At 37.9% G+C, this 13,870-nt stretch overlaps 1 protein-coding gene across 1 annotated transcript; it reads right to left on the bottom strand.

Moving 5' to 3' along the window:
• On the bottom strand, window positions 980-3,070 carry LOC109235356 (RING-H2 finger protein ATL52-like). The gene has a single exon (XM_019401430.1). The coding sequence runs from the start codon at window positions 2,727-2,729 to the stop codon at window positions 1,488-1,490; it is 1,242 nt and encodes a 413-aa protein (XP_019256975.1). The 5' UTR covers window positions 2,730-3,070; the 3' UTR covers window positions 980-1,487.

Genomic DNA, 13,870 nt, shown 5'->3' with positions numbered 1-13,870 from the left:
ATTATGCTGGACTGGTATATACTGGAACTCCAGTATATTAATATACTGGAACTCCAGTATAATATACTGGAGTTCCAGTATATTATGCTGTAATATTTTCCAGATTTTGAACAGTGTTTACGTTCAGATTTATCTTGACATGAAAAGTGGCTAAATTTCGATTACTTTTAAAACTTTAGCTATTTTTCAATGACCACTTGTAAATTGGCTATTTTTTAATTTCTCCCTGTAATACAGGATTCGAGCCCATTACTTACGTTTAGCTAATTGGGCCATGGACTATGGTATCATTTGGGTTCACAACTTGGGCTACTTTCAATAATCCTAAAAGATCAAGAATTGTTCACCAATGCTAACTTTGTAAAAATCTCATAAAAAAGGGCAATCCAGTGCACAATCATCCACATTCAGGTATGGTCCGGGGAATGACCATACCTGAGGGGTGTGATATAGATAGCCTACTCTAATGCAAGCATTAGTAGCTACTTTCAATGGCACGAACCCGTGACCTATACGTCACACATAAATAACTTTATTGTTGCTCCAAGACTCTTTTTATTTTTTTTATTTATTTGTAAAAAGATACATTTCTTGATTTATGATACTTCTCTGGCCAACTTATGTATATTCTTTAGATTTTGAGATATTTTAGAATGTTTATCACTCGTGTATCAACTTTTACAATTTTCAAGAATTTAAATTCATCTAGATATTCATACGTTAAACATTATACAATGTTTTCTCTATCAATGTATAAATTTTTTACACTCTTAAATTTTCCTTATCAACGTGTAGCATTGATCAAACTAACAGTGTAAAAGTTAAACAATGTTAGTTTTCAGACTTTGCTTAATTCTTTCAAAACCACTATTGTGATTGAGATTCAAGAATCCATTTTTAGCATGCTTATTACTTAAAAATTGCCCCAAATAATTATGTGCCTTAATCAAACACTGTAAAATTCATTAATTGCTTCAGCTTGATAATATCCTGCTGTATTATGCATCACAACATTGACTTAATATACTCAAACATCTTTTTTCTTTTTGAGGAATAGAAAGAGTAAGTATGTAATACATAGTAGCTAGTAAAAAAGAGTAACCCGGTGCACTAAGCTCCCGCTATATACGGGGTCTGGGAAGGGCCAGACCACAAGTGTCTATTGTACGCAGCCTTACCCTGCATCTTTTGCAAGAGCCTGTTTCCACGGCTCGAACCTGTGATCTCCTGATCACATGACAGCAACTTCACCGGTTACGCGAAGGCTCCATTCACATAGTAGCTACTACAATCACTAAATAATAACAAGCAAAAACAATATTTCCAAGAACTTCATTTCAAGAGTCTCACTTTGCTGGATTCAGCTGTTCCAAATTCCTTATTATTTGGAACATTATGTTTACACTTAATATTTTCATATGGCTCAAATACATATAGGAAAATCTTGAACCCCACTTGAAAATTTCAAGAACCAAAATGAAATGTTCTTACATTGTTTGTCTTAGATCTTGAGTCCTACTAGTTGTTGGCAAAGAACACTTTCCACTAGTAGAGAAAGACCTCTTCATACTAATAGGAACTTTTTGTAGTGAACGCCCAAAGGAAGAACTCTTCATTACTTTATACAAACTTGAATTTTTGCTTCCTCTTTTTAACATAATATCTAAACTCCCTTTATTCCTTTCTGCAAGTTGATCATTCGAACTCGAACACCCTTCGATTTTTCCCAAATTGATCTCATTCATAGCAAGATTATGAATTACTTGAGCAGTAGAAGAATCCATTGAGACCGATCTTCGTGCTGGCTGCAGTTCGTCGTTCACTTTGACTCTATGCTCAGACAAATCGCTAAAAACACGAACCCCTTTCTTCCTTTCATCAACAACACGTGGAATTTTCATCGATAAGTCCATCGTTCTCCCCTCTTCATTATCAAGATTTTCATGATTTTCTTCTTCACTCAATTCAAGATTCTCGAGTTGATCACTTTGCCTTCCATTCTCAGCTTCGACTTCATTTGGACCAGATTCACCACCAATATTCATGATCGATACAACTTCCACAACATTACTCGCTTGAGGTACATTATCCATATTAGAAACTATAGGAGCGCGACATAACGGGCAATTCTTGTGTGATCTTAGCCAAGTATCAATACAAGGAATATGAAAAGCATGGCTACATTTTGGTAATAACCTAAGACTCTCATCTTCCTCAAATTCAGTCAAACAAACAGAACAATCACTTCCTTCAATCAAAGATTCATCTTTTTTGTACTTAAACACTGTAATTGAATCAATTATTTCTTGTGATAGTCCAATTGTGCGTATATACCAAATTGGATGATCAACCACAGGTCCAAGATTCTCATCAATAAAATCCTCTCTATTTTCATTCATTTGTTGAAGATTATTTCTCCTTGTCCTAGAATTGGACCTATATCTCTTAAGTGTAAACATGTAACAAATAAACACAAAAACAGCCCCAAGAACACAAAGCATTAAAATAAAATAAAAAGGCATGTGATATTTATCATTTGTTACATAAGGTGGTGGAGGAGGGGGAAAATAAGGACCATCACTAGGAACAAATCCAACACAATCATCAGGACAATCATCTGGTGTACAATTCAAACACACAGTATCTTTTTCTGAAAAAATTGGAGGTTTTTCTAATGGATTTGGTTTTAATATAGTAACTACTAACATCTTTCTATCAAAAATAGCCATTAAAAAAACAGAAACTAAGAAATAGAGGAACACAAAACAATACCTTGAAAATAACAAGAAGCCAAGAAGATGATGACCCTTTTTCTAGGATTATACAATACATTGGAATTTTTAACAAACTATGAAAAGTTGTATCATTCTTGAATATTATTTAGGGGAAAATAAGCAAATTGTAGTACCTCTTTTCTTGGAATTTTTTCCACTCTGCTACATCTCAGTGGACATGAGATATAGGATTACTACATAGTATTTTACTAAGATTTTCATTTGGTTTTTTGGTAAGGATGAAAGAAGAAAGAGGAAGTTTACTAGAAATTTCTTTGTTTTGGCAGATTTGTGACAAGTCAATGGACTATTATGTGCGATACGCGTTAATAAAAATTGTGGGGCCTTACATCATACAAAAATTCAAAGAAGACTATTAAAATTGGACTAAAGTGGAAAAAACAACAAAATTGATTAGTTTTTTTGTGTATATCCTTTTACACTCAAACGTAAGTATCACTTCAATGAACAAACTAATATCCAAATGAAGCTTGTGAATAGTAACATACGCAACATTTTACGTAAGCAATGTCAATATATTATATAAGGGGGTATTATCACTTTTCGCCTGTATCAGAAACTATTTATATTTGGTGGTCGAAAAAATATATAAAATTTTGTATCTTATATAATTTTAAAGCAGCTGTAAAAATAATAGTCGAAAAATATATAAAATTTGTATAATTTTGTATATAAGATACAAAATGTATATATATACAAAACATATGCAAATTTTATACATTATTTCGATTATTATTTTTACAGCTGCTATATATAGTGCCATTTTTTCTTATATAATTTGATCTACATGTAAGTTTGATTATGTATATAAATGAATCGGTCTTTTAATTTGTGTGAAATCTCAATAATTACGTGTAACAAATAAATTCTTGGACTATGGTAGGTAGGTAAACAACTTTCTTTTCCTTTTTAATTTTAGGCATGGATAATAACTTGGCTGAACTTGAAGTGTTCAAAGCTTTCAACCTCTCGTTCCGAGGCAGATTTTCAATTTCTAAATATGAGTGCATCACTTAAAAAGCGAAAAAAAGGGAAGAAATACTAAGTGAGAATTGGTCCATATTTCTTTAGATAAATAACTCAATATTTAACTAAATATATTATTAAATCTTTTTGGAGTATGTGGGCCAACATATAATATTAAATTAATTTTATAAAATATATATGTAAAATATCTAATTTGGTGAAAAGACAATGGATTCACATAAACTGTAAAAACAACCTAAATCCGCCCCTACCCATTTAAGAATGCATATATGCTTTCTCAATTTTAGAGATGAAAATAAAGGGTGAAAATAGCACGGGCTAGCTAGTTTTCGGACTGGTAATTGAAAATAGTCAGCATTTGCAAAGTCATTGAAAATAGCCACTATTTTGCTGAAACTTTCAATATACTGGAGATTGGTGCACCTGTGTATGAACTTCCAGCATATTATGCTGGAACTCCAACACACGAAAAGTTCCAGCATAATATACTGGAGATTGGAGCACCTATGTATGAACTTCCAGCATATTATGTTGGACCAGTATATTATACTGGAACTCTAGTATATATTATGCTGAAAGTCCAGTGTATTATGCTGGAACTCCAGTATATTATGCTAGAACTCCAGTATATTATATTGGAACTCCAATATATTATGCTGGAATATTTTCCAGATTTTGAATAGCAATTTCGTTTAGATTTATCTTTACATGAAAAGTGGCAATTTCGTTTATATTTAAAACTATGGCTATTTTCCAATTATCACCTGTAAATCTGGCTATTTTTGAGTTTCACCCAAATAAAGGTGCAAGTGGTTCCATTAAATGCCGCTACTAATGCAAGAGCTGCTCAAGAATTGTGGTATGAGGCCAAACTATTTTACTCTTTTTGCTCCACATTAGGGCGATGTGCACAGATAGCCACTAACAGCTTATGTCTTTATTTTAAAGCCAGCGTTTTAAATGTCTTTAGTCTTTAGCCACTGGTTTAATAAACTTTAACTGCTCGGACAAAAATATCCTTCTGCTCATGTCCTTAACTTCAGGACTACATGTCCTTAACTTTTGAACTTGAAACTCTAAGTTCAGGACTTCAGGACTACATGTCCTTAACTTTTGAACTTGGAACTCTAAGTTCAGGACTTCAAGGTTACATGTCCTTAAGTTTTGAACTTGGAACTCAAACTTCAAGACCAAGCGCATGTCCTTAAGTTTTGAACTTGAAACTATAAGTTAAGGACTGCCTGTCCTTAACTTTTGAAACTGAAACTCAAAGTTAAGGACTGCCTGTCCTTAACTTTAGAACTTGGAAATCAAAGTTAAGGACCTATTGTCCTTAAGTTTTGAACTTGTAACTGATGTCTGTCCTTAACTTTTGAACTTGAAAATTAAAGTTAAAAGATTTAAATTTGGGAGAGTCTGCGACATTATTCTTTGGCTATGAATTGAAATCATTATTTTTGTTTCTTTTATTTTGTGCTTTCCAACTGAACCATGCAAGGAGAGCAGAAGGTCTACACCCTACTTACAAAGTTCTGTTACTAACTTTTGAACCATGAATATTGAAAAGTTCTGTTAAAGAGCTTTTGTCTTTTAATGAATGCTTACAAGCGATGTGCATTAGAATGACTGTGTAGATAGGTTCCGCCACCTCAACATAATGCAACAGTTATGGAGAAGGCACGGAGAGAGAGAAGCAAGGGTTTGGGAAGAAAAGCAAGGGAAGAAAGGGTAAAAATATCTTTTCATATTAATTTTAATAGGACAGTGGCTATTTTGCTCAACAATAGAATTGCTGGATAAAAAATAAATACCACCTTAAATAGTGGCTACACCATGCCATTTCTACTCCACATTATCTGTCTCTTTAAATGAATAATACTTTACTTTTTAGAGAAAAAGACTCCATTAAAACTTGGCTTTGGCCCATCAAAAATGGTAGACGCGCAAGTCAATTAAGTGCAGAACAAGTGGTTGATTTGGTGAAATGGCTTGTATAAAGTCACCCTCATCACTTAATGTAGATGATAAAGCAAGCTTTTGATCAAGTGAATGTTATTATGTTGCTTTATTACCTTGACTTTGAGGGATGGACAGTGAACAAGTAGGTCCACTATTCAATTTATGGAAGCACACATTAAGCTTCACCATACAAAAAAATTTAAGGAAAATGGCCTTAACTTGTAACGTGTTATAGCCAATTGAAACATGATAAGTCAAATACTGAGTATTTTGAAAGAATATAATCATGGATCACTACAACTTGAAATGGAAACCAATTCGATCAGACATCTCAAAATATTAATTTGGCTGAACTTAAGAACTTATTGTATGGGTAAAAAATTATCTTAATTATGTTTACACCATATCAGCAGAGGGCTTTCAAGGGCTGCCACGTGACATCAGTATTATGTGCGATCAAACTCGCACACACAAGTATACATGGTCGTCAAGTAATAACATAGTGAGTAGAGTATCGTTCCCACGGAGACTTATGATTAACTTTTGAATGATTCAAACTCAAACAACTTATCGATTCAAGAAATTTTTCAAAAAATGCGTAAGTAATTAATTAGCTACCAAAGAAACTATCAAGCAATGAAATAACTAGAGATCGACTACAACACTTGGGAAATTTCGGATAAAAATCAGTAGGAGAGGATATTCCAGGGTCATAGGCGAGCTAACAATCTTGTTGCGTTCTTGGCCTAAACTGAGTAATTGATTTATCTGATTTATTGATTGATAGGGTTGATGTTATTCGTAAGAATCGGTCGAGTTCTTACTCGACTATTCAAGCTAACTTAATACCTATATGTCTATGGAATTAAGACTAACAAGAACACATTTACACTTCTGTATCTCAACCAAGCAAGACAATTAGGTATATTTCTATCCTAATTGTGAATCTGTTCCCTGATGCCCGGGCTCAAGAACTTGCTCTATTTAATTCTATATGCAATCTAGAATTCCCACTTCGAGTTCAACTATAGATTCGTAAGTTGTATTTCACTGTTAGCTACGCAACAAAATAATTAAGAACAAATTAAATAAATAACACAATAAGATAAAATCAAACTCGTCAATTTAAACTTCAAACATCAACATTCATGTAGCACCCATGACCCCAGAATAATAAGGTTCTTAGCCACTCAAATTCATACAATCATAAAAAATAATATTTTCAAACATAAAATCAATGAACACTAGAAGAAGAATGGAAGAATTGATTAAATTCGTGCTATTGAGTGTTTCGTACTTTTGTTCATCTCTCAAAGTAGCAGCCTCCTCCCCAAAATAGGTTTAGGTTGGCCTTTATATGAGTTGGGGGAGTCTTGGGGTCGAAATAACCGAGTTTCGGTCGAGTTTCGGTCGTAATAGGACAACTTCACGTCACCAACACCCAGGGTAGCATGGGGCGCTAGCCCTGGCGCTGGTTTTTTTAAGCATTATATTTTTGTCACAACCCAAACTGATGGGCCGCGACGGGTGCTTGAGTCCTACCTGTCAAACACCTCTAAGCATGAGATATGAACCCGAATAATATCTACTGAATTACGAAAATAACATACATGTAGGAAACCTGCCAACAAGGCATATGTACGTATACATGCAGAATACAGTGGGCGAGCCGGCAAGGCTGCTATAGGCAACTATACATCCAAAACTGAAAGCCGACAAGGCCACATACAACCCAACTAGACATACTGTCTACAGACCTATAATAGAAACATAACTGTACAAAGACGGGACTGAGCCACGTCATGCCCATATACACACACACACACACAAACGTATCGTACCAAAATCAAAAGTAGCTCCGGATCAAGTGGAGCACGCCAACTCTCGCTGATCAGGGATCCTAAGAAGGGGGATCGTCAGCTTGCCTACCTGCACCTGCGGGCATTCATGCAGGCCCCGTGAAATAGGGCGTCAGTACGAAAAATGTACTGAGTATGTAAGGCATGAAAATTAGTACATAACATAGATGAAACATGGAATAAAGAAACACATCTTTAAATCTGAATAACTTTGCAAATTCTGAAACGTTTATAATATCATGCACGTGCGTATAAATATAAATGTCGTGTCATGCATAGGTATGGGTGTACATAATATCATCAAGCCACTGAGGGCATCCCATCCTATCGTCTCGGCCACTGTGGCCGACATCATCAACATATACCAGCTGATCAGGTGGTGGTGCGTATATAACGCTGTAACCTTTTCCCATATCACATATACATATATTTACATATATACGCGTATATAACGCCATCTGGTCATGGGTCAATGCACATGTATAAATGGGTGAAATGCATGAAAAATACGTAATAATCTCAATATTCTTTCCGGATAAACTTTTTCAACTGCGTATTATTCTGAGACCCATGAACAAAAGATAATAATAATTCTCATGGGGAATCAAGAATATAGACACCTCTACTATTTCTATGAATAGAGTAATTTATAGAAACTGTGCGTTTGCTCGTTTCTTCTGTATAATTTGGACCATGCCAAAAGAAAGAAGGGATGACCTAAACATACCTGGAGTCGGAAAAACTCCGTATAATATTTCATTGGAAACCTTCATGGATTTGAAATTGATGAACGAAATCAGCTTCTGTTCTTGGCGCTGAAGTGTTTGAACGTTGGAGCTTCTGTTCTTGACTTTGAAGTGTTCAAACAAAGAAAGGAAAAGTTTTTGCTTTAGGAATTACTAACGTTACTTTGTTCTCATTTGCTTTGGATTGGTTGAAAGTTGGAATGAATTTACTTCTAAATGAAGCTTTTGTTGAAATAAAATTTTGCTTCTGCTTCAACGTTTCTTTTGAGCTAAGGTTAATACATCAACCATGATCCATGTTCTGATCCTAAAATGAAATAAGATCCCTACTAAAGTCTTGTCTTTGTTACATGTTACCTTAGGTGGCCACATGGACTTAAATGACTATGAGTCATGTTTAGCCATTGTGGCTTTATGCCACGTTTTTGGGGTATAATTTGTAAATTTTTATCCACTTATTAGTTGATTGGGTAATGTCCTGTTACCCTGTAATTAATCAATTACCCGCATAATTTAAAAAATTGTCTCAAATTACTTAAATTCTATTTATTTTTAATATACTTTATACATCATACTACCGTGGTCATATGGTACCTTGCATGGTACTAGTCCATAATTATCGGGTATCATCGCTCGACCCGTATTTTATCCTAAATTGGCCACTTTCAACGAAACTCGTTTTCTTTAATTCGTGTACCTCTTTATCCTTCATAACACTTATTTATCGCTTGTTATAAATAGCGTAAATACGTTAACGTCAAGATGATCTCGTCCCCGAGTCTACGTCAATTAACTGAAGACGAAACTTTTAACGTACGAAAACGCGAGATGTAACATCCTTCCCCCCTTAGAAACATTCGACCTTGAATGTTCAACTCCCCGTGATCTATATAACTTTGGCAGGGTCGCCTTTGTAACAACTCCACTACCAACTCCCCCGATTGAAGCTTAATAATCCAACGCCACACAGGACCATAATTATGAATAATGACAATAACCAACACAAGAATTTATACACGTACCTTATGATTATGACGTCTCAGTCGGGCCCTTCTCTGGAGGAGGAAATAAGTAGGGATCTCTAGACTTCATGTTTTTCTCGGCCTCCCAAGTCATTTCTTCCACATTGTTGTTCCTCCAAAGTACTTTCACGGAGGCTACCTCCTTATTCCGCAGCTAGCGGATTTGTCGGTCTAAGATGGCAACCGGAATTTCCTCGTATGACAAGTCCTCCGTAATCTGTACATCATCCGTGGGCACCACTTGGATAAGATCGCCAATGTACTTCCGTAACATAGATACGTGAAAAACCAGATGGACAGACCCCAATTCCGAGGGCAATTTTAACTCATAAGCTACTTGGCCCACTCTCCGAATGATCCTATAAGGCCCAATATACTGTGGGCTAAGTTTGCCTTTCTTGCTAAATCTCAGCACACCTTTCATAGGTGACACCTTTAAGAATACCCTGTCATCAACCCCGAACTCTAAATCTCGTCGCCGTACTTCAGAATATGACTTTTGACGACTCTGAGCTGTCAACAGTCAATCCCGGATCGATTTTAATTTTTCTATGGCCAGCTGAACCAGGTTTGGCCCATGTAATTTAGATTCTCCAACATCAAACCACCCTATAAGCGACCTACACTTCGGTCCGTAAAGAGCTTCGTATGGAGCCATCTGAATACTGGAATGGTAACTATTACTATATGCGAACTCAATAAGCGACAGATGATCATCCCAGTTACTTCTGAAGTCTATTACACAAGCTCGTAACATATCCTCCAGTGTTTGAATAGTACGCTCGGCCTGTCCATCAGTCTGATGATCAAATGCTGTACTAAGACTTACTTGAGTCCCCAATCCTTTTTGGAAGGACCTCCAGAAGTTAGCTGTAAATTGAGCTCCTCTATCCGAGATAATAAATACAGGGACACCATGCAGTCGTACTAGCTCCTTAATAGAAAGCGTTGCATAATCCTCTAAGGAATATGTAGTTCTAACGGGCAGAAAATGGGCTGACTTTGTAAGCCTATCAACAATCACCCATATCGAATCAAACTTACGCTGAGTACGAGGTAAGCCTATGATGAAGTCCATATTAATTACTTCCCATTTCCAAGTCGGAATCTCCATAGCTTGCAATAACCCACCGGGTTTTTGATGCTCAATCTTAACCTGCTGACAGTTAGGACACTGAGCAACAAACTCTGCTATATCCTTTTTCATTTCGTCACACCAATACACTTCCCCGATATCGTAATGCATCTTTGTTGCTCCTGGATGGATAGAATAACGAGAATAGTGAGTTTCTCCCATAACCTGCCGACGCAGCCCTGCAGCATTAGGCACACATAATCGTCCTCGATATCTGAGGACCCCATCTTCTGTAATTTCAAACGGCGTCTTCTCCTTCTGAAGGGTGGTATCCCTATAATGAACTAACACAAGATCCTCGTATTGGCATTCCTTTACTTCAGTTACTAAAGAGGATGTTGCGGTATCCTGGAGAGTAATTCCAATGTCACCTGAGTCCAGTAACTGAACTCCAAGACTAGCTAGCTGATGAACCTCATGGGCTATTACCCTCTTTTCTGGCTGTAAATATGACAGGCTACCCATAGATCTACGGCTGAGGGCGTCGGCTACTACGTTTGCCTTCCCAGGATGGTACAAAATATCAACGTCATAGTCTTTAAGTAGCTCCAACCATCTCCTTTGACGTAGATTCAGTTCCTTTTGCTTGAAGATGTGCTGGAGGCTTTATGATCCGTATAAATATCAACATGAATGCCATACAAGTAGTGCCTCCACCTTTTTAGTGCACGAATCACCGCGGCTAACTCTAGATCGTGGGTCGGGTAGTTCTTCTCGTGCTCTCTTAGTTGTCTAGAAGCATAACCTAGAACCTTACCATGTTGCATCAGCACACAACCCAATCCAATGCCGGAAGCGTCACAATGGATCACATAACCATCGGTCCCTTCTGGGAGCGTTAAAACCGGTGCTGAAGTTAATCTGTCCTTTAAGGCCTGGAAACTCCGTTCGCAAGCATCAGTCCATCGAAACTTTGCTCCCTTCTGAGTCAACTTTGTTAAAGGTGCTGAAAGGGAAGAAAATCCTTCCACAAATCTCCCGTAATAACCTACCAAACCAAGAAAGCTACGAACCTCCGTCGGTGTTGTGGGTTTAGGCCAAGTCTTTACTGCCTCAATCTTTTGTGTATCCACCCAGATGCCTTCACCCGAAATAACATGCCCAAGGAAAGCTACAGAGTTCAACCAGAATTCACATTTAGAAAATTTTGCATACAACTTCCCTTCTTGTAGAACTCTGAGCACAGTACGCAGATGATCTGCATGCTCAGCCTCTGAACGAGAATACACCAATATATCGTCGATAAATACAATTACAAACAGATCTAAAAAGGGCCTGAACACACGGTTCATCAAATCCATGAATACTGCTGGGGCATTGGTCAAACCGAACGACATAACACAAAACTCAAAATGCCCATATCTAGTCCTGAATGCTGTCTTCGGAATATCTTCATCCTTAACCCTTACCTGATGGTACCCGAACCTCAAGTCTATCTTTGAAAACACTTGGCACCTTGCAACTGATCAAATAAATCATCAATTCTCGGGAGCGGGTACTTATTCTTGATCGTCACTTTATTCAGCTGCCTATAATCAATACACATTCATAAGGAACCATCTTTATTTCTTACAAATAACACAGGTGCTCCCCACGGTGATGTACTAGGTCTGATAAAGCCTTTTTCAAGTAAGTCCTTTAATTGTTCTTTCAACTCTTTCAGCTCTACGGGGGCCATTCTATAGGGAGGAATAGATATTGGGTGAGTATCTGGTAGTAGGTCAATAGCAAACTCAATTTCTCGCTCTGGCAGGAGACCTGGAAGCTCATCGGGAAAAATATCGGGAAACTCATCACCACAGGGATGGACTGAATGGTTCGTGACTCCACTTCCATATCCTGAACCCGAACTAAGTGATAAATACAACCCTTATTGATCATCTTCCTTGCCTTGAGATAGGAAATGAATCTTCCTCTCGGCGATGCCGTATTACCTTTCCACTCCAAAATAGGTTCCCCTGGAACTTGAAATCGGATTATCTTTGATCTACAATCAACGTTGGCATGACAGGAAGCCAACCAATCCATACCCATTATAACATCAAATTCTACTATATTCAACTCGATTAGGTCCGCTATGGTAGATCGACTATGAACTACTACTATGCAACCCCTATATACTCGCTTAGCTATCACTGAGTCCCCAACAGGTGTAGCCACCTCAAGTTTAACCAATTCAGGTTTCATTCCAAATTTACTAGTAACTAACGGAGTAACGTATGATAAGGTGGAACCTGGGTGAATCAGTGCATATACATCATATGAGGAGACTGATAATATACCTGTAACAACATCAGGCGATGACTCCTGGTCCTGTCGTCCTGCCAACGCATAAATGTGGTTCTGAGGATTGCTCGAGTTAGATGCTCCTCCTCTGCCTCCACCACAACTCATTGGTGCTTGTGGACCTTGCCCAGGGGGGCGTACTGATGGTGACGAACCAGCTACAGATCCCGCTGGCTGAGCTATGCTTGCATCACCTCTCATCGGACAATCCCTCATAACGTGGCCCGGATAACCACAAGTATAACAAACACCTAATCCCATACGGCACTGCTCAATATGCTGCTTACCACATTGAGTACATCGTGGCAAGGGCGGCCTCATCTGATTTTAGTCACCCCTATACTAAGAACCCGAGGCCCTGAAATTCTGACTAGACCCTGAATATGAGGAACGATCAAATCTCTTACCGCCATACTGAGGGCGCGCGCTAGCCAATGGCTGGGCTGAATACCTCGGGTACTGCTGCCTCTGACCACCTCGAAACTCACCAGAAAGACCCGAAGACCTTGCTTTCTTATTCTGGGCCCTATCATGCTCACGATCGGCCCTCTGTTTCTGTTTACGCTCTTCTACAACCTGAGCGTATTCCTGAATACGATAAATATCTATGTCTGGCTGAAGTGAGACCGACATACAATAGTTAAACAAGGGAGGCTCTAATCTCATCACGAACCGGTGAACCCGATCCTCCATCTTAGATACAATAGTGGGAGCATACCTAGCCAAAGAATCAAACTGAAGACTGTACTCCCGAACACTCATATTACCCTGCCGAAGGGTCAAGAACCTATCAACTCTGGCCCGTCTAAACTCTGGTGGCAGATAATGACGAAGAAAGCTTTTGTAAACTCCTGCCATACTGCTGGAGGGGCATCCTCACCTCTGGACAATTCCCAAGACTCGTACCAATTAACCACAACATCTCGGAGTCTATAGGAAGCTAGCTCAACTGACTCAGTCGCGGTGGCCTTCATTACCCTTAATGTCCTCTGCATTCTATCAATAAATACCTGAGGGTCCTCGTTTGGATCTGCTCCAGTGAATACCGGAGGCTCTAAATTAATAAAGTCATGAACCCTCA

This window comes from Nicotiana attenuata, chromosome 12 (genome assembly GCF_001879085.1).
Source record: "Nicotiana attenuata strain UT chromosome 12, NIATTr2, whole genome shotgun sequence".
Lineage (NCBI taxonomy): Eukaryota > Viridiplantae > Streptophyta > Magnoliopsida > Solanales > Solanaceae > Nicotiana > Nicotiana attenuata.
Note: the sequence above shows the minus strand (reverse complement) of the source record. Positions and strands in the feature narration are given on the sequence as shown.

Bases quoted from the DNA above. Each gene is read 5' to 3' on its own strand.
- LOC109235356 (XM_019401430.1), bottom strand. From the start codon at position 2,729: ATGGCTATTTTTGATAGAAAGATGTTAGTAGTTACTATATTAAAACCA.